This window comes from Pholcus phalangioides, unplaced genomic scaffold (genome assembly GCF_987345545.1).
Source record: "Pholcus phalangioides strain wild (caught in Gottingen) unplaced genomic scaffold, Ppha-v1.0 ptg000009l_1, whole genome shotgun sequence".
In the NCBI taxonomy this organism is placed as follows: domain Eukaryota; kingdom Metazoa; phylum Arthropoda; class Arachnida; order Araneae; family Pholcidae; genus Pholcus; species Pholcus phalangioides.
The window spans coordinates 8,488,484-8,510,357 of NW_028301602.1; the positions used below are offsets into that span (position 1 = coordinate 8,488,484).

Genomic DNA, 21,874 nt, shown 5'->3' on the forward strand with positions numbered 1-21,874 from the left:
TTAAAAGTTATAATTAGAGCCCAGAAATTTAGGCACTAAACTGCCCAAAATAGGCATTTATAATTAATGGAAGAAAGGGAAAAGTAACTAAAAGCTACGATATTACGGTTCCGAAAATTGACTGCACTCGCTGAATCTATTGTTTCAATGATAGATTCTAATAATTGACGTGAAAATGGAAGAAAAAAGAAAGTATGGAAAATACTTGGAAAATATATAGCAAAAAATAGTACAAATAAAAAGTCCATGCCAATGAAAATAGTACAAGAAATTTGCAATTCGGAATTAGTTCATAAATAACGAACTGGAAGATACTCTCGAGACAAATAATGCAGTCAACAGCTGATAATGTTTCTCAAAAAACCATCGTGAAAAAACGTTGTAAGCGGGAAGACTTTTTGAACGGGAAATTTCGATGCGTATTAGTTGAAAATAAGTCGCACTAAACGGAAAAACGTACAGTGGGAACGTTATAAGCGACATCCTTCATATTCAATGACGCCGAAAAAAAGGCAGTGGGAAATCTTTTAGGAAAATCATCCTAGCAGAAATCAGTGCTTCTCGTTAATCCGAAAATACCACCTACATCATCAGATTGAGAAAGAACAAATAATTTTTTATCCTGTTTTTAACATTACGACTCATGAAAACAGAAGATCGCATCAACTAATATTACATTGCAACCGATTATTTTATAACTATATATAATTAATGAAAACAAAAAACTAGACTATTGAAAAATTGATTTTTTGGAATTGGATGAGAAAAATATTACCAAGAACTTATATGCGTGGAATTAGAAAGTAATATTCAAAGTCGAAGATAGATGGCGTAAAACACAAACTAAAATTTTCTTTATTATTATTATTATTATTATTTTTACAGAACTGAAAATATAAATGTTTATTGACTTACTAAATACAAAATATGCACAAGTTTTGACAGAAGCCGAGACCATTCTATACTTCGACAGGAATGCAGGGGGGGAAAATAATAAATGAAAATATAAGATTAGTATTCCAAACTATATTTTGAACTTAAATTTTATACCTATACTATATATATATGCATATACTATATACATTTATATTTATATAGTATATATATAAAATATTTCAAATTTATACTATATTTGAACTTAAATTTATTCATGCGCTCTCTTACAGAATCGAAATTGAAACAAAATTTGTTTACTGGCCAAAATAAAAATAAAAATTATATTGACCGATATTTAATTGTATCCAATTTCTAAGTTTAACTATTATAATTTTATCATAGTAATAATAAAAAACACGTAGTCTTCCGAAAAGAGGAGATAAATATGCTCCTATAATATTCATTGCTTCAGAAATTAATGTAAAAGTCAACAGCAGAGGGACGCTAATAAAAACATATTTTTTTCTGGCAGGGCGAATCAACACATTTTTCATCGCTCTTTCGATTTCCGAATCAAATTCACATAATATTTACATGTGATTACTAGATGCTCAAATAACATGTTTGAGAAGTTTAAAAATCCCCCCCCCCCCACACACACACACACACAATTCCATCACCTACAACGAAGAAAAGACTTGTTGCCGAAACACGTAACTAACACAACCGAAAGAGCCCCTTAATACTAAGGGTTGAAAGAAAAAATTCTTTTGAAGAATACTCAATGCTAAAAAATCTAAATTCTGCGGAATATGACCGGTAAAATGAACGAATAGACATAAAACAATATCTGAAAATAGGAATTTACTTCAGAAAAACTTCAGAAAAGGTATTTTTACAAAAAAAAAAAAAAAAAAAGAGTTTTAAAATAGGCAAAATCAAAAGGCATTATGGCATTTTGCCTGAATTTCCGGGCTCTAGTTATAATAATTACAAAAAAAACGCATTAAATTTATGTCCAATCTTTTCAAACTTCTCAAATATAAGCCTCCATTCATAAACCGTAAATAAAATTTGATAAATTTGGTCACGTAAATGGACAAATCATATACTAAATACTACGTATAAGCTATCTAAGAGGTGTCAGCTTTCTCTCCTCTGGCTCAATGATCCCCAGTCGGAAAAATTCTTCATCCAGGAAAAGAAAATGTCAAATGCGGTCAGATTAGGGAAATAATCTAATTCTGGAGTATATTTTTTGCTTAAGGGGCGATGCTTTTCACTTTCCAAGGAGATGCAACGAGAACGCCCAAGCCACTGGATAGAAAGATGTGAAAAAAATTACATCTTTTCACATAAACCATGGAAAAAATGCGTGATTTCTTAGGGCTTTGCCACAGTGGTGATCGAGTGGTCATAGTGATGGACTTGCACCGCGAGGAACCGGGTTCAAACCCCACCGTCGCCGCAGTGCTGGTCGGCTAAAGTTTGTTTTCGGCGGTTCTCAACTTCGAGGCGCAAATACTAGCCGATCTTCCCATTAAAAAGTCTCGCCGCAGAGCGCAACAGGCCTACAACGTTATAATTATTCCTTTACTTCACTCACTATGAGTTGAGAAAAAAAACTCGGTTTTTTTTATATAAAAAAATTGATTGCGATGTCAGCATTACACAGAAACAAACTTCACGGAAAGTTCACTATACGGTACACACACATTCCAACATGTACCAACTCGTTAGAAGTTCCGCAGAGGAATATGGACGAGGTGCATGTGTCTGGTGTAGTAGTAGGGTAGTTACTTTTGAAGGAAACACCCCTTATATACACACACACGGGCATTACCATGTCTCCCTCATGAGGGAAGCTGACCGTACTCCGGCCAGGAAGCCGGGACGAATCTAAATATTTTTTGTCGTTTTATACCATAAATTTATAGATAGGCTCGGCTTGAATTATGATATTTTTTGTTTTTTCATACTATAAATTTATATTAGAGGGGACATGACAAGAGCAATCTTGTCCTGAGGATTCTGCAAAGATCCCGGCCTAGTGGGTTCTACTCTAGGATATGGGACCTTGGTTATTTTTTAGGGCTGGGAATCGATTAAAATTTCTAACTGGTTAATCAAAAAAAATTAATCGATTAATCGACCGAGTAATCGAATTTTAATCGAATGCTTTAAAATGCTATTCATTCATAGCAAAAGTAAAGTCGGTAACTATGTAATTTTAATTGCTGCTATAAAAACATATTCTACTCATTTTACGCATCTATCCACTAAATGGATGTAAATAAATATAGAAATAGATTAACAAATAAAGGCCGTCCGCTTGAAGCTTTTTAATATTGTCCCCCTTTGCCAGAAACAGGAATGTACAAACTTCTAGAACTTAGAAAACAACTTTTGAATTTTACCCACGTTACTATGGAAGTTGTTCTCCTAAAATGTTTTGTAAAATATGTTTCAATAGGGGATGCACATTTTCGCGTTTCTGGCAAAACTTATCAAAATAAGTGTGATCCAACCAGCTGATAAACCTAAAAGTGAAAATTTTTACATTCGTGTCTCTGGCATGAGGGGAACGATATGCTGAACATGCTTGTCATATCCTGGAATTTCTTAACTTGGATCCTTGTCGTTCTTTTTTTCTTTTCTTTAATCAGTCATTTTAGAAATCGTCACTAGTTTCCGTTGAATCGACCTGTATTTTCTCATGTCGAAAAATTTGATGAAAATATTGATTCAATTATTTTTAAAATACGGTCACTTATCTGAAATGTTATGTTTAGGAACATAATTTAGGACATTTAATCGGTTTAGTCAAATAAATCAAGTAAAATTATAAACATTTAATAAAAATTTTAATCGAATTTTGATCGTATTGATCGAGTTGATTAACTAAACTAAAATTTTTAACTACGATAAAAAACTGATCGATTAATCGGACCAGCCCTAGTATTTTATAAATTTATTTTATTTTATTAAAAAATTGAGGAATATTTTGTTTCTGGTCTTTTTCCGTAATATCTTCGTTACAAATCTATCTACGTAAAGGGATGATTTCCAAACAGCATGCCGCCACGCGCTAAGGTGCCGTGAAATTTACCGGGAGAGCGCGAGATGTTTTTGGGAAAAAAAAATCGAAAATAGCTACAGAAGGCTATGAATTCCCAACTAGTTTGCAACGATACTTTATGGGTGCATTTTAGACATAAAAAAAATTCTAATCGCATTCACAAGGGCGCTGTGAACATTCAGGGTGCTCAGGGGTGTTCAATATATTTTGGATCAGTGATTTCTGTCTAGAAATCAAAGCAAGAACACCAAACGCAACGAATTATTTGTATGCATCAGTTTTAAACTTTATTTTCCCCCTTGTGGATCGTAATGCTGACTAAATGAGAGAGAGGATTTTTTCTGCTGACATAGACATATCTTTCGCAAGCGAGTAACTAACTGACTATTATGACCGAATTGCCCATCTTTGTTCGACCCAGCAATCCGATTGGAAAAAATAAACGATGATGGAGAAGCTCAATTTACGAGAATCGATATCTATCAAATTTCGAAATATCAGACAGGCAATCCAAAATAAGAAAAACATGGGTTGAACGGCTCAGCGTTCGTTGCTGGAAGTAAGATGTATAACCACACGATTCTCAACGGTCATAGAATCTTATTTAAAACTTTCTATAAGCCAAGTTATAGATATATCTAAAGAACAAGTTGGTGCATGCATACACATTCCTCATCTTCTTTCGTAGAACCAATAAGGAAAAGAAAAAGAAATTTGAAAGCACTAGTTCGAATTTTATTTTAAAATTCTAGAATTTTGAGAACCAGTATAGCTTTGCTGTACAATACATATCAGACTTTTCGTTCTCATCACCTTACGTGATGTCATACCTCTACGAAACTCGCGTGCCCTCCGCCACCTTTTTTATTTTTTTTTTATTTCTGCAACGCTTCCTACAATCAAACATTTATTCAAGGAAAACTCAAGAAAATGACACAACTGTCGAAAGTTTTCCTTCTTGTGGGCTTAATTTATTACATAGTGACTGAATATATCGTGTATTATGATCTTTGAAAAAAAGCTTTAGGGGCAAAAACAAATAACAGAAGTGAGGGGGAAAAATTCTTACGCAATTGAGCAATTATGAGTTGTTTCGACGTATTCAACAAGATATTATGGGAATCGAATCGCAAAAGCTCAATGTTGCATGAATGCTTTATGAAATCTTAAGAAAATTTATGTATATATGTTACGGTAAATGTGATAAATCCGTTTGTTATGCATAATCGCGAGAGTTTTGGTAGGTTTGGTAAATTTCCTTAAATTTATAAAATTTGTACTGGCGTATATGCATAGTACCCAAGTGTCGTTGGAAAACTTGATAAGCTCTAAAAGAAATTGTCACTTTTAAGACTCCGTTGTGACCACGCCTGTCACACACCCCTGAGAGAGGCTCTGTTCAATTTGTATTTAATGAATACTAAGAGTTGGAAACATTGAAAAAGAGCAATTCTTTTGTTCTCAACGCTCAAAATATCCAAGTTCTACAGAATAGGGGCTCCGAAATTTGCGCGTAAACTAGAAACAATGACGAAAAGGGCATTATGGCTGAAAAAAGAATTTATGGCATTTTGGCTGAACAGCTGGGCTCTAATAATCACAGATATTAAGGTTAATTTGAAGTATTCATCAAATTTACCAACGATACTGTTATTATATATCATCGCCGGTAAAAGTGATAGTGTTTTCAGTATTTATCAAATTTACCAACGACGCTTGTGGGTATCATGCGTATTCACCGGTAAAAGTGATAAATTTATCAAACTTACCAAGACGATTGGAAAGTATGCATAATAACCATATCACATTTACCCGTAACATATATACGTATATAAAATTTGCTTTTAAAGGCATGTTTATATCCGCATTTCCAGTGTCATATTGAACATGGTGGGTTTTTTTTTTTCATAGTCACGTAAACTTTTAAGCAGGTTTTCTTTAACAGGCTTAAGCTGATCCTTTTCCCAAGAAGGTAGTAATGTGCTTCAAGGCAATAACGATATTCAATTTACGATTTTTTTCTGAAAATAATATATGTATATAAGGGAAGAATCGATATATGTGGATATATATTTTTTCTTTTTCCGGACTATCGCGGCAAAACTCGTTATCCTTGCCAGACGGTTCGGTCATCTGGCAAAAAGACGTTGGCCCGTCTAGACGATTTTTTTTGTTCTTGGAAAAAGACCTTCCGAATTTCGAGGTCGGACGCAATAGCGCTCTCCCTCTCTCTCTCTCTCTAGAAATATTCTCTGGCATGTTCCAATCTTTTCTCTTTTCCTGTTATTACCGTAACCTTCTCTCTTTAACTGCAGTCAGGCGCAGGAAATGGTAGTATATTCTTTTTTCCCTCCACTTATTCTCCGGTCTATTAAATACTTATGGCTTTATGTGGTTGTTTCTGGGAGAATATTAGTTGTAATGCGTGTAATGTGATGTATGTGTGTGGACGTAGAGCTGCTTGGCAGTAAAAGAACACTTTACTCTTGATCATCCGAGAATGTTGCCACACATTTAAGATCTTGTTAACAACATCAAAGTGCTAAGAAAACTCTTGGGCATTCCCATGGCGAAAGATATAGCAGTTATTTGTTTTCTTTCTCTCTCTAATCAGATGTTTCCATAGGCATTTAAAAAAATTGCATTGCGCATTTACACCATGAATTTTTGTTGTGAATACATGAGAATTTTTCACAACAAAAATTTCAATAATCAATCAAAAATCAATACAAGAAATCTAGTTATGAATGTCATTGAAACGTTTTTTTGAGAAAAAAAATGATTATACTCAATTATATTATACGATTATACTCGCTTCATTCTTGCCACTACGTTTGACTTGAATAGACATATTGTTTTTCGTTCCGCTAAGCAACCGAGATTGAAGATTTGGTACTCAATCCAAGTTAGAAACTCGGTCAGCGTGATCATAGGTGGAGATTGACTTGCAAGTCTGGTGGAGGAGGGCAAGGTCATTATTGCGAGGGGGGCACGATGATGATGATGTCAGCTCATATATACATATATACATTAGATCAGTCAACTCCACCTTTGACGCTGGGGGTGCAATGCCCCCCAGCGTCAAAGTGCATTAGAAATTGTTTAGTATTTTCTGATATTTGCCTTATTCGTTGACAATTTTTTCAGTATTATTAAGCAAAGTCATCTACTCTTCCGTAAAAATGGTTATACTGTTATAACTGAAAATTATACATATATTTGTCAACAATTTTTCTTTCTCAACTACTCACTTCATTGGCTAACAAATTAAAATAAGTATGCAAAAATCAACAACAGCTTTAATTCGGTTTAATTTTTTTCAAATACTGTAGTACCATGAGAAATATGTTTTAAGTTATGTCACAGCTTTACTTCTTTTTTAAAGATGAAATATTAAAAAGCACCCTATATTAATGCTAAATAGGAAATAGAAACCCTCAACTCATAACGATAGTGTTCAAACAATACTTTGAAAGTAAAGGTAACAGTGTTTCGTAACACTACTTGTTATATCTCTTCGTTGAGACAGAGGTGGGCCATGTTTTGGTTAGGAGGAGGTAACACTGCTTATACCAAATAACAACACTCGGTAACACTACTTGCACCTGGTAACAATACTTGCACCTGGTAACAATACTTGCACCTGGTAACAATACTTGCATCAGGTAACACTACTTCCACCTGATAACAATACTTTTTAAGAGAGAAAAGGCACCTGGTAACAATACTTGCATCAGGTAACACTACTTCCACCTGATAACAATACTTTTTAAGAGAGAAAAGGCACCTGGTAACAATACTTTTTGAGAAACAAGAGAAACTTTTTGATTTCAAAAAAAGTACTCGGTAACAATATTTCAGGAAAAAAAATCATCTAGTAAACAGTAGTTTTTCAGAAAAATGCACCGAGTAAAAGTACTTTTTGAAAGAAAAAAAATCATTTCCGGTTGAAATAGCAAACTTTTGAAAAGAAAAGCTGACAACAATTTTTTTTTTAAAAATTTCATCACTAAACTTTTTTAAAAATCAACGCCAACAACAATATCCTTTCGAACAATGCTTTAGAAAAAAAAAGTACCTGTTTAAAAAAATATCTTCCTAACAATGCGTTTGAAAAACCACTTAATAACAATATTTTTTTGAAAATTAATGCTAACAAATTGCCAAGCAATGCTTTAAGTGAGATGGTATCGATATATTTCTGACAAAAACCACGCAATACTTTTATAACAATCAATCACGATAACAAAACACTGCATTTTCAAACAATGCTTTAAGGGGAATGGCATTTTGATAAACAATACGGTAACAATATTTATGGCAATCTCTACGTAGCTTTCTTTCTCCTTTTTTTTTTGCATACACCGAACCAGAACAGGACTCCCATTCTGTTTCTCAATAGGAAATTATTTTTGTACAAGCACCTAGCAACAAAACCTTTCCAACAACTAATCCTGATAAACAAAACCTTTTCAAACAATGCTTGAAAGAAGCACCTAGTAACAATGCTTGGAAGAAGAACCTAGTAACAACGCTTGGAAAGACAAATCGTATCAATGCTTAAAAAAATCAGTTCTGGTAATGTGTAACGACTTTAATAACTTGTAATATCTTTCCAAACAATGTTGAAAAAACTGGTATCGATATTTTTCGACAAGAGCATATTAACAATACCTTCGCAAAAAAATTAATAAATTAATCCCAATAACAATAGCTTTCCAAACAATGCTACGATGAGCAATTTTCAAAAAGCATCCCTCATTAAAACATTTCCGTTAATTATACATTTCATCTCAATCAAACATAATGCTCAATCAAACATAATGCTCAATTATCTTTTCTTCAAATCAATCTTTTCTACAATTTCGATGATTTAGAATGAGAATGATAAGTTTATAATTTCAAGTAATGGAGACATACGAGGAAAATAATATACGTGCACAAAGGCAATTATTGAATCCACAATCGAAACAGTTTCGTAATTATTAGAATAATGAATGGCCTTTCAAAGAATTTTTCTCCTATACACTCATAATTTCTTTCATATCCGAACGGCAGCAGAAATCCATATTTCAGATCCTTTACGCTAAAAAAATAAAAGAGGGGACACACTGTCTGGAAGAGATTCAGAAGAGTTCAAACAGCGTCCAGAGAGAGAGAGGATGGCTTTTTTCTGCGTTTTTTTTTATACTTTCATGCATCTGTAACCGCAGACAAAGGCCGCGTGTACATATGCAATGGGCTTCTACATAAATACGTCGTAGACTAGTTGAATTGATGCCCGCCAGACACTTTCATTTCTATTCTATTCCTTTTTTTTTATCTGCATATAACAGTTTTCTTTATTTTTCCATCTTTTGTTCTTTATGTTCGTCCAAAAAAAAAAAAGAATCGCTTTGACATCATTTCCTCCACCAAAACTGTCTAGGGGGCAAACTGTTCAGCTGGATGACTGACTACATCACACATAAACTGAAAGCTCTGTTTTTTTTACAGATTTTTTTCCCCCTGAAAGAATTGTTAATAATGATTTTTTTAAAGAAAAGTTTGGGTTTTTTCTTCGGAGAGAGAGAGAGAGAGAAGGGAAAACTCTAATTTCCGGTTTCTTGTCCACGTGGAATCAGTGGTCGTGGTGGCTGGGAAAGGCAAGAAGGGTTTATATACGAGCACGAGTACTAGACGAAGTTTCATTTCATTTCATTTACGCTACTTTTCTACAGGAGAACCTTGTCTCGTCATCCGTGAGAATTCATTTCCTGCGCTTCAGAAAATTAAAAAAAAAAATGCTTAGGAAAAGGAGCTTTTATTCTTTCTCCACTGCCTCGAGAAATCAGTTTTTTTTTCCCGTCTGGAAAAGAAGGATAAGTTATGCTACTGTCTTTGTGTGATACAATCAGAGCAGAGAGGTATGTTCTTCCCTCCCCCCTTCCCGAATAAGCCAAAAGATCACCTTGCTTAAATATTAAATACACCTTACTTTTCTCTTTTCTTCTTTTTTTTTTTCTTCTAAAACTTTTGTAACAATGTTTCATCTTGTTTCATTTCCCCGAAGGAATTTAGTAATTTTTTTTTTTTTTTTTTTGCTACGAAAATGGAACATATAACTAGAATACAAGTTGATTCTCTGTGGGATTAGTTATTTGGAGAAAGAACAAAAAAGAAGTTAAAGAGATGTTCAGATAGACGCGAATTCTTGAACTTGCGTTAGATGTATCTTGACAGAGCACACTTGAAACAATGGCCAAAAAAATAATGTTTGCGTAAGAAATATTCATCACCGCAAGACATGCCAGTTTAGATTAGATAAAGAAAAAGACACAAATTATTACAACACGCATTTCTGTCTGTCTATATTGATTTTCTTCCTGACTTATGCCATACAATTAACCGATGAAGCATACATGACGAGTGACGCATGAGAACTTTTTTGTTGAAAATTTTGCGCCATTAATTTCATGCCATGTTAATTCTTTCTTTTTCCATTTATAAAAAAAAAAATGTGTAGTAAAAGGGGGGGGGGCTTTTATTTTTCTTTCCAACTACCTCGAGAAATCAGTCTTTTTTCGTCTGGAAAAGAAGGGTAAATTACACCACTGTCTTTGTGTGATTCAATCAGAGCAGTAACGTAAGTTCTTTTTCTTCGAATAAGTGAAAAGATCACCTTGCTTAAATATTAAATACACCATACTCTTTCTTTTCGACTCTTTCCTTCTTTTCTAAAACTTGTTTTGTTTCTTCGATGGAATTTGGTTAAGTTTTTTTTTTTGCTAGTAAACTGGAGCATTCAACTAGAATACAAGTTGATTCTCGTTGGGATTAGTTAGAGGATTTTTGAGAAAGAAAATAAAAAGTCAGAGATGTTGAGATAGACTTGAATACTTGAATTTGCTTTAGATGTATCTTGACAAAGTGCACTTGAAACAATGGCCAAAAATACCATGATTGCGTAAGAAATATTACAGCAAGACATTCCGGTTGGCCTTTAAAAAAAAAAATAGATGCAAATTATTACAACACGCATTTCTGTCTGCCTCTATTGCTTTTCTTTCTGACTTATGTCATACATTTAAGCTTTGAACTATATATTATAAGTGACACGTAAGAACCTTTTTTTTTGTAAAATTTTACACTGTGTTAATTTTTTCTCTTTTCATTGAGGAACAAAAATGCGTAGCAGGGGGAGGGCTTTTATTCTTTCTCCACTACCCCGATATATTAGTCTATTTTTTTTTCCGTATGGAAAAGAAGGATAAGTAACGCCACTATCTTTGTGTTATTCAATCAGAGCAGGGACTTATGTTCCTTTTTTTTTCGATCACCTTGCTTAAATATTAAATACGCAGCTCACGGTTTATAACACTTTTATTCTATTTTTTTTTCTTTTATTCTAAAAAATTTTGTAACAATTATTCATTTTGTTTCGTTTCCTCGAAGAAATTTAGCAATTTTTTGATAGGAAAATGGAACATCCAACTAGAATACAAGTTGATTCTCTGTGGGATTAGTATTTGGGGGAAAAGAACGGAAAAAGTCAGAGATGTGTGTTGAGATAGACATGAATATTTGAACTTGCTTTAGATCATAGTTTCCCAAACTTTTTGTTCCATTGCTCCCCTCGACAATTCCATCGCCCACCACGGGGCGATATTGCTTACTTTGGGAAACACTGCTTTAAATGTATTTTGACAGAACGCACTTGAAAATATGGCCAGCAAAATTATATTTGCTAAAGAAATATTCATCACAGCAAAAACATGGCGGTTGAGATTATAAAACAAGACAAAATTATTACAACACGCATTTCTGACAGTCTATATTGATTTTCTTCCTGACTAATGTTAAACAATTAACCGATGAAGCATATATGACGAGTGACGCATGAGAACTTTTTCTTTGTCGTGTAAAATTTTACGCCATTGTGTTAATTCTTTTTTCATTCAGGAAAACAAAAGATGTGTAGGAAAGGGGGGATTTTATTTCTTTCCACTACCCCGAGAAATCAGTCTTTTTTTTCGTCTGGAAAATGATAAATTACGCCACTGTCTTTTTGTGATCCAGTAAGAGCGCGGACGCATGTTTCTTTTTCTCTCAAAAAAGTGTATAGACTACCTTGCTCAAACATTCAATACATCTCACACTTTTTTAATTCTTTTCTTTTTTTCCTTCTAAAACTTCTGTAACAATGTCTCATCTTTTTTTCCTTTCCTCGATGGAATTTAGTTACTTATTTTGCTAGGAAAATAGAACATCCAACTAAACTACAAGTTGATTCTTGCTGGGATTAGAGGATTGTCGAGAAAGAAAAAAAAAGTCTAAGAGATGTTGAGATAGACGTGAATACTTGAATTTGCTTTAGGTGTACCTTGACAGAGTGTAAGTTCTCTGTGTTCTTGTTTTCTTGCTTGCCACTTGAAACAATGGCCAAAACCCCATCTTTGCTTAAGAAATATTCATCACAGCAAGACATGCTGGTTGAGATTATAAAAGAAAAACAAGACATAAGTTATTACAACACGCACATTTCTGTCTGTCTCCATCGATTTTCTTCCTGCCTAATGTCATACAGTTAAGCGATGAAGCGTATATGATAATCGGCCGACACTTGAGAACTTTTTTTTTGTTTGTAAAATGTTACGCCACTGTGCTATAATTCTTTTTTTTTTTAATCCTCCCAACTTCTTGACTAATTTTGTTTTTGTTTTTTCTATTTCGCCTCCCTCTAAACCCCTGAATGCAGGTTCATGCAAATTCCGCTGCCATAACGATGCTAGCTGCCTTCCCCGGTGGAGTCAAGTGTGTGACGGACACGCCGACTGCGGCGACCACAGCGACGAAACGAACTGTCCACCCCCAGCAGCAGCAGCAGCGGTCTCTCTACTGCAATCTCCCCCAAATCCTCTCGCTAAACCCTCATACTCCGATCTTATGGAAGAAAGTAAGTCACTAACACATCTGTGATTTACCTTTAATTAAATATCAACTCACGTAAAGCATGCCCATTTCCATAAACTCATCAAAGACTTTTTTCTTTCTTGCTTGATCAAGTAGAGCAGTTTTTTTTTCAATTTCAACTTACCCAAGTGCGCTTGAAGTTGAAACAATGGTGATCGAGAACCCCTTGATCTCTCACAGTGGATACAATGAACACCCCCCCCCCCACTCCCGCAACTGCTCCGAGCTATGCCACAGTTCACGGATTACAATAATTTTTACAATCACGGCACATTCGGTTATGTCACATATCGCACAATGTCTCGAGGTATTTCAGCGGCACTCTAAATTGGGACACACGCTGATTGGGAATCGCAACCCTAGCACTACGTTCAATGTAATTATATCACAAAAGTAATTTACGGCACCTCCTTACCGATGTCATGGCACACAGTTTGGGAATCTCTGCGTTAATGCTCGTGAGATAGTGTATGCATTTTCTATAATTTTCATTTAATATTTGTATTTATTCTTTAAAAAATCCAGTGTACCATTTAGCAACCACTAGCCGTTCCCGTTGCCCCCACCCTTAAAACGCCACTGAACGCAGGGTAAGGTTCGAACAGTCCTTGAAAAAAAAAAAAAATTTTGTATGAATTTTTTTCATCAATTTTTGTCTCCCCCCCCCCCCCCAAATTGAATTCCCACTAAACTGCGCTGGGGTGAAAATGTGTAGAGCAAAAACGGTGAACTACGAGATAATGTTCAAAACAGGACGCACGGTGACGCATACCTGAGATATTTCTGTGCTTGAAAAGATATTACCTAAAATCTGGCAGCAAACCACTGTGCTTAAGATATTGCTTCAAATATGTTAAATTATTGAATGTCAGTTGCGTATGTGTAGTCTGACCATATTTCCTCGATAAAAGTATAGGAAAATCGCTGATGGACACCCAATATGACGCTAAAAATATGACGCAAATTTACTAATTATTGAAACACCCCCATTGCATTGAAGTAGTAGATTTAAATCAATTCTATGGGGGGAAACGTTAGCATGACAAATATAAGAGACTAGCTATAATACCCGGCGTTGCCCGGGTTTTCTTCAATGAGGCTTTTTGGATCATGCGATATCTCCCTCTTCCTTTGAGGGACATACAAACCGTGTTTAAGTTAACCAATATGGCGACTTTCTGCGCGACTCATGAAATAAAGAAATCTAGATTTAAAGAAACGTAGAAATGAATATATTTTTTCCCCTTTTTTAAGGGGCGCTGAGTATTTCGATCCCATCACCCGAACTTCAAGTTATCCATCTGCCAGTTTCAGCTTCCAAAAATGCTTAATTAAAGCTGTGAAATGTTTTCGATGTACTTTTACGGGCCCAAAATTCATTTTAAAATATCCTAATCGACATGAATTTATGCAGTTTGAATATCAAAATTCAATACGGAGACATTAATTTTCATGCTTGAGAAGATATAAATAAAAAGTTGAAATCAATGTTATTGCTTGAATATCCAACTAAAAAGTAGGTCCGGGGCTAATTACTTCCTATTTAATCTCCTGGGCTTCTTATATCTCTAAGCGAACTCAATATTTCAAAAATCGAGTATTTAATACAATTTTTAAAATTACTGATATGACGGAAACCCCCACCAAATTTCCGCATTTCTACATTAAAATTGGCAATTTTAACACTGATTTCTATGAGGATCACTCTTTTCCTGACGCACAGAGCGATGCTGATGATGATTATGACGTCATTCAAAAAACCTCATTACTGGGAGTATTGGAAATGTGGCAAACCATTATAAAGCCATAAATATTATACATATACTGAAAGCGTTGAAGAAATGACAAACCATTGTAAAGGCATATACACGTGTTAAACGCATTGCTAGGGAACCACGGTAACCAAAGTAAACGTTCGGAAAGTGATTGTTGAGGCCCAAAAGCCATTGTTGCCCGACACGTTTTTGCCCATTTGGGGCACTTGTCCTGCTCTGACGAAATTTTAAAGTAGCCTATCGTTCAAGTTGGGTCCCATTGCGTATATATGCAAAATTTGGTGACGATAGATCTAAAATTGTAGATTTATATAGAGAACATATACACACACACAGACAGACAGAAAACCAATTTTATATATATAGATGAATATTCATATTTAAAGTCATATTATTATAATAAAATTTATAGGATTAAGAAAATAATTATAATAATTTCAGTGAAGAATAAAAATTCAAATTGGCTTTGTTAAAAATACAGGAAATAACGGGACATTTTTATGAAAAGCTCGGGAGGGCCAAAATTACAGAAATGTCCCCGGAAATATGGGCCACATGGTCACCCTACATATATGACTAGATGCTTTCTGATTCTTTCTATTTAAAAGAAAATTACAATACTGTTTCAAACATAAAATGATTTCTGCTCGAATGTGATTTGCATACAATGGTTATATTTTCTTTTTAAAGCAAGAGTTTTTTAGAACTTGATATTGTCTATAAGTTGAAATGACAACTATATAATTGTTTTAAAATTATATATCTTTAGTAAATTGACATTTCTCAAACTCGAAATTAAAAGTAAGCAGATGTTGAACATAAAATTAAGAGAAAATCCAATTAATTATAATTTTTTGAAGAAATCACAATTCTTATCAACAACAATATTTCAATAATTCAACAACAACATTCAATTGTCCTTGAATTTTTAAAGTTTGTCTGGAAAAGTGCTTGAAAAATCCTTGAATTTTTTTTTACTCTTAAAAAGTATGAACCATGCAGGTGGAACGGGCGGTCCTTGGTCTCTCCAGTGTATTCAACGAAATCCGTCATCGAGTAGGTGCTAATTGAAAGAGTGGTCTTAAAATTTATGCCTCACTTGTGTTTAAACTCATCACATACGTCTGTACATTTGGTGTAGAAAAAAAATATCTCTTTTTTAATATGATTTTATCACCCTTCAAAGTTCACCCCGTGAATTCAGAGAATCAATCACCTTGTATTACCAAAGATAACATCGTTAAAAAGGGGGGAGGGAGAATTTTGTGGGCGAAAATATTTGTAAAAGTAAATGTCTGTAATATTCAGGCTACACTCATTTTTAATCTTCTCATACATGACTATTTCTAATTTCATGCAGTCTCTCACACTCTTGATTTACGTGTAAACTACTGGTACCTAATTAGATTTCAATAAGTTTTTCAGTAAGGAAATATGCGTGATTTCTTAGAACAGTGGTGCCTAACAAGTGTGGGTCGTGATCCTTCTGGAGGGGTAATGACATTGATAAACTAGGAGTTGGGGGGGGGGGGGGGAGATTGCGAGAAAATTCCCAAAATAAAAAAAAATATCTTTATTTCTTATTTTAATTTTTCACAATGTGAATAAGAATAAATCAAACCAAGCCCTAACTTTAACTCATCTATTTAACATAGATATCATATACTGAGATTATATCATATACTGGGGGGGGGGGGAAGGGGAGCCAGGGCCGTAACTATGATTTTTGTGGGGAGCAAACAGGACTTTGTGGGCCCCCCCCCCTTCCCCCACTGTAAAGTTCTATGATTTTATAAAGATGTGTTTCTTCCAATCTAAATAAAATTTAGCACATCCAAAATTCTGCCTCCTGGAGAGTTGCAGCCCTCCTTTGCCCCCCCCCCCCCAAAGTTCGGACCCTGGGGAGGTCACCGATGGCATTTTTGTCAAAAGGGGGCGGTCGACGAAAAGTCCTTGTCGAAAAGAGGGTTTGAAGTGAAAATGCTTATCGAAAGGAAGTCGCGCTTCAAAAAAGTTTGGTAAGCACTACCTTAAAACCATTTCGGTTAGCAAAGCAGGAAAAAAAGATTTTTTGAAAACAAAATTTTTTTCTCGGTATATTTCGCCAATATCACGACCGGTATTGAAAAGCAAGAAGCACAGACACCAATTAGAAAGATGATGGCAATATCATTAACGACTTCCGTCATTTTCACTAAAAGAAAAATCCTGACGAAAACAAGGAGAGGCAAGATCAACCCACCTTCATCTTTTTAAAACGACGAAGTTTCGAAATCCACGGAACATGAGTTTCCGTCGCGGAATTTATCCCGTGTTGTTTTCTCAAAAAGAAAACACTTGGAAGTGTTGCGTAATGTTGCATCGATAAAAGCTTGTTTTTGTGTATTCCTCTTTCCCCCCCCCCCCCGCCCCGTTTTAATGTGGATATGTTTTGTTTCCAAAGAAATTTCTCTCCTTATTCTCAAAGGATTTCCCGGTATGAAAAACCTTCTCTTCCTCCATTTGATTCTTTTTTTATTACAATTACTTATTCTTTACCAGCTGCCCCCCCCCCCACTCTGGTAATACGTCTAGACATATTAGAGCCACACCTCCGAACACATTTCAATGTCCGGGTTCCTGTCTGGGTTTTCTACGTGCTTGAACTCGATGCGCGTTTTATGTAGTACGAGTACGGGCCGATTTCGCAAGACTTTTTCTGCTCTTTAACCGATCAGCGGAACGAACCGCTTTGTGCTCTCACAGACACAATTGCTTAGGTCTTTCTCTGTCTCTCTCACTCACTCTCTGTCTCTTTCTCTCTCTCTCCTCTGTGTATTATTTGGAGAAGGAAGAAACCTTGTAAGGAAATCGTTTTGCCCCCGTGCTCTTTTGCAGTCTCAATCTTCTCAAATATACCCGTGTGTGTATGAAAATACCCCCCCCCCTTATACTTTCACTGTTCTGGCATGTTTTTTCCTCTCCTCCATCATTCTTTTCGGAATGGAAATATCAAGATATGAGTTCGAGGATCAATTCCGAGGAAAACATTTTCCTAGAAGTTATTGGTAGAGAAATATGCTGGTAGGGTTTATTGCCACACTCGGAGTGCTTATTCCACCAGAAAATTGTCTCTAAAGTTGCACGCTTCTACATTCTACGATATGATAACGCCGAGTGGATATTGTACCACAAACAAAAATTCTCTTTCTCACTCAATGCTTTGAATTCTAATTATAGAGTAGTATAAGCGAGTTAGTTTTGAAAATTGTATGAGAGCATTGATGTTTCGGGGACAAGTATTTACGCTCATCATGAACACATGGACTAGTTTTTAGTATGTAATTATGTCTAGTAACTTATGTGAGCTGAATTCTGTACTATTTTGCTGTTTGTCGAACTCTTTAGTTTATTTCACTATTGATTTTTTTATATTTCTATCATAGTTTCTGGCGTGCAAATCTGTATTGTTGCCGTTGCTCTTGTGTTGACGCTTGGACTCATCACTTGCGTCATCAATCACTATAACAAAATGGGAGGACGATCTTGGAGCGGGGACCAGCGGAGACACAACTCGTCCCGCAAACCGAAAGCGTCTACAGTCACCAGAGTAAGCTTTTTATCATTATCGTATACAGCAGTGTTTCTCAACCGCCGGACAGTGGCCCAGTACCGGGCCCTGACATCAGTCAAACGATTCACAATTTTTCTCCATTTGTTGCCCATTAGTCGTGTGTATGACCGATCTTCCATTCACAAAAAATGAATCAACCTAACCGCGGGCTTCCAAAGGTTGAGAACCACTGGTATATAGCATTTTCCAAACCATTTCTTACATTTTACTTAATGAAAACAATACTTTAAGTATGCTGACGAGGGTGTATGCTGCTTAAAAAGTTGGACTTTTCTCAGGTACCCGTTGCATCCTTTTCTTCTTTTGTAAATCTATGACGTAAAACAATGAAAATGGTTGCTATGACTTGACCCTGACCTTAGTGCTTGAGTGAGACTGTAGGAGACCTCTCTAGGAGGGAATGAGGACAATGGTGCTGACCATTAAGGAAGCCTACGTAGAATGGACATAACACTATGAAATTTAATAGAAGAGCTTCTATAATAATCTTTCAAACCAAAAAGACTGTTATAACATGGTGTGTTTGATTAAAAATATTCCATAAATGTATGACCAGCCCTCAAGTCAGTTCAATTTTTTTTTAATTTTCATGATTATTTTAAATATCGTGTACGAGTGCAAAAACGTTTTTGAATGTTCCAATCGACGGTCAGCTAAGAATATTGCTGATTGACTCATTTAGATGCTATTCATACAAATCGACTCGTTTCAGCTTAACACATCTGAATGTTTTTTTGTTTTTTTTTTCTTATATTTTACAGGCATTATACTCGCCAGCCCAGAAAGCGGCTGCCCGCAAAGAAGAGCTGCTACACGAGCATCAGCTCCAAATGTTGTCCGTGCAGAGAGACTTTGCGCTGGAATACCCTCATTCTGTGTGCCGGCCGGACTTACCCGAATGCCGTAGTGTGGACTCACGGACTTGTGAGGTGCCCAAAACGTACATCAGGCCTCCACCGAACAGAATAGTGTGCAATACGGGGCGGGTGTGCCCCGGAGGAGGGAACAGCAGTAACAGCAGCTTCGTGGCCGTGGGACACTTGCCTCAAGTCCACAAACTGCCTTCTATTTCTTCCGGGAGGACCCGTTCCCCCGCGAACCATGGCCCTGGCAGGAGCCGCGGTGACCTAGTCAACAAACATACCTCCTCCTCCTCGGCTACGCTGCTGCTTCCCCCTCCAACGCCGACGTACCGCGGCGGTGCCGACGAGTGTACGGTGCACGGCTGGCAGCCTCCGGGGAACGGGCACTGCTCCATAGATCTCTTCACCGACAACAACAAGGACGAAGAAGAGGATGACGATCCTCCGCCGAAGTACGAAGACGTGGTACTTCAGCAACAGCAACAAAACTACCACCAACCGGGGGCGATGTCGTCCTCGTCTTGAGCTGTGTGATCGATCCCCCTCTCTCATCGCCACTCATCTTTTTTTTAGTGTAGATAATGACACGATATATTAAAGAAAGAAAAAAAAATTATATATATTGTAAAAGTGAGAGTGCGTTCGTTATAAAAAGAGGTACAATTTACTAATCACTGGCAGGACAAACGGCGTGGAGTTTTTTCTTTTTTTCAAAAAAGAGCTTGCGGGTGATGGACACTGTGATATATATATAGAAAACGTCTATAAATGTCGCTTTCTTGGTCTATGTGTTCGTATTTGTGCAAGTTGTATGTTGTTGTTGGGGAGGGGAATATAGGTAAATAAATAAATAAACCGAAAATATAGATTTGTGGCTATGTATACACACACACAGAGAATTATTGAATAGTTAAATAAGCTGCTCGACAATGATGAAATGTTTTGATTTTTTTTTTTTTTTTCTAGAAAATTCTATTTACTTTTCCATTTAAATGACTTGATTTTCATTGACCTTATATTCAATCATCACTAGTCCAAGGCCGGTAAACCAACTGCCTGGTCCCGAATATAGCCCTTGGAGTGATGATCCTGTAACGTGACCAAAGATTCTTCTTCCTTGAGACTAACTGAGAAGTTACTGATTTTTTCTTTATTTAAATGAGCGTCTATCAATGCATCAAATTTAAGCCGATGGAACCCGAGAATTATTTCTTTGAATTTTCTTAAATTGTCATTTTATTTTGTCTTTTTTTTGTACTTTATTTGAATAAAAGAGTCAAATTGTTTCTAATAATTTCAAATGAATAAAAATTGTTTGAGGTATAAAATGCTTAGTTTCGTTATGTTCGCCCTTTTACTGTCAAAGATTGGTCCAGTCAAGAATACTGCCACCATAGCTTCCAACTTCCTGCGGCCAAGTCCCCTTCTATAATGAATTTATAGTGTGAAAAAACAAGAAATGCTTAAGAGTCGTCCCGTGCCCTAGGTCTAGGACCCTGCCCTTGTGGGGGCCATGACGGCCACCTAGTGTTATCCAAAAAATAATTTTGAAGAGTAATTTCACTCCTTTCCAAAATTTTAAGGGGTAGTTTTTGTAAAAAGAGGTTTTTTGTTCTTTTTTGAAAAACAGAGAAATAACTATTGAAAAGATGACCTAAAATCTGAAGGAGTATTTTCACTCCTCAATGGAATTTGGAGCAATAAAATTGAATTTTGATGCGTGAATCATGCATCTTAGAGATGCGTATTGGTGATCACTGCTGCGATCTAATTCGATGGTATACTCACCTTTGCCTTGTTACTGTCGACGCTTGTTTTTACGAACTCGTACGAACTTCAAAAAGTAGTTCGTGAAATCTGAAGTTCGTAAATGGGGAAAGTATTCAAAGAAATAATGCATTTATGAAGCATATTGTTTTGGACCAGAGGACTAATTTGTAAAAACGAATCAGTTCGTAAAATCGAGCGTCGACTGTATCAGCATATTTTAGCTCTTGTGGGGAAATCCAATCATAAAAGGTTATAGACGAACCTGAATAGAGTCACGTTGTAGTCGTATTCTTGACTTTACCAAAAAAAAAAAAACTGGTTACCGACAGTTTTGGGGTTAATTGCTGTAGTTGGATAAAAATGTTAGATGCTCCAATCATTGATTGGTGCCTAAATCTATGATCAGAATAATTAATTATTTTAAGAGTCATTGTTTGATTACAATGTGAATTTTTAGTGTTACAATGAGAACTTTTGAAAATATCTTGTGGAAATGTTAATTAAAATTATTTTTGATTGTCATTTCAACTATGAATATTCGTGTACATGTGAAAAAATGCTATTATATATTTTATTTTCGAAATTTCTTTTTACATTTTCGTAACCTATTCTTAAATGAAGATTAACAGTTCTCCATTATTATCGTAAGTGATGTCTAAATTTCATTTTATATAAGAAAAAAAAACTTTTATGAACCCTCCCCTGTATCCTTCCATAATCGAAAATTGCGTTTTTGCATTCACTATTCGAATTGTATTTCCATCTGTTTATATGTCTGTTTTGTATTTTGTTGGGGGTCTTCTCTTATTGATAAGCAGAACTTGACTTACTATCTTGGCAGGGCGGCGATGAGAAATCAGTAGGAAAAAAAATTTCATAATTTGTGCATTTAATTCGATATGCGCGCGACGTTTTTATTCACGATCTATATGAGCGGTTTCGTAGG

At 35.6% G+C, this 21,874-nt stretch overlaps 1 protein-coding gene across 2 annotated transcripts in view; it reads left to right on the top strand.

The window, feature by feature from the left end:
* Window positions 1-21,230, top strand: part of LOC149081703 (uncharacterized) — a 91,822-nt gene extending 70,592 nt beyond the window's left edge. The window contains exons 2-4 of one of the 2 annotated variants that reach the window (XM_089237109.1): window positions 12,693-12,890; window positions 18,108-18,271; window positions 19,057-21,230. In XM_089237109.1, the coding sequence (XP_089093235.1) occupies window positions 12,693-12,890; window positions 18,108-18,271; window positions 19,057-19,683 (989 nt within the window). In that variant the 3' untranslated portion in view covers window positions 19,684-21,230. The remainder of the gene's footprint in view (window positions 1-12,692; window positions 12,891-18,107; window positions 18,272-19,056) is intronic. The other variant, XM_089237110.1, reaches the window with a different exon arrangement.
* The last annotated feature ends 644 nt before the right edge of the window (window positions 21,231-21,874 follow it).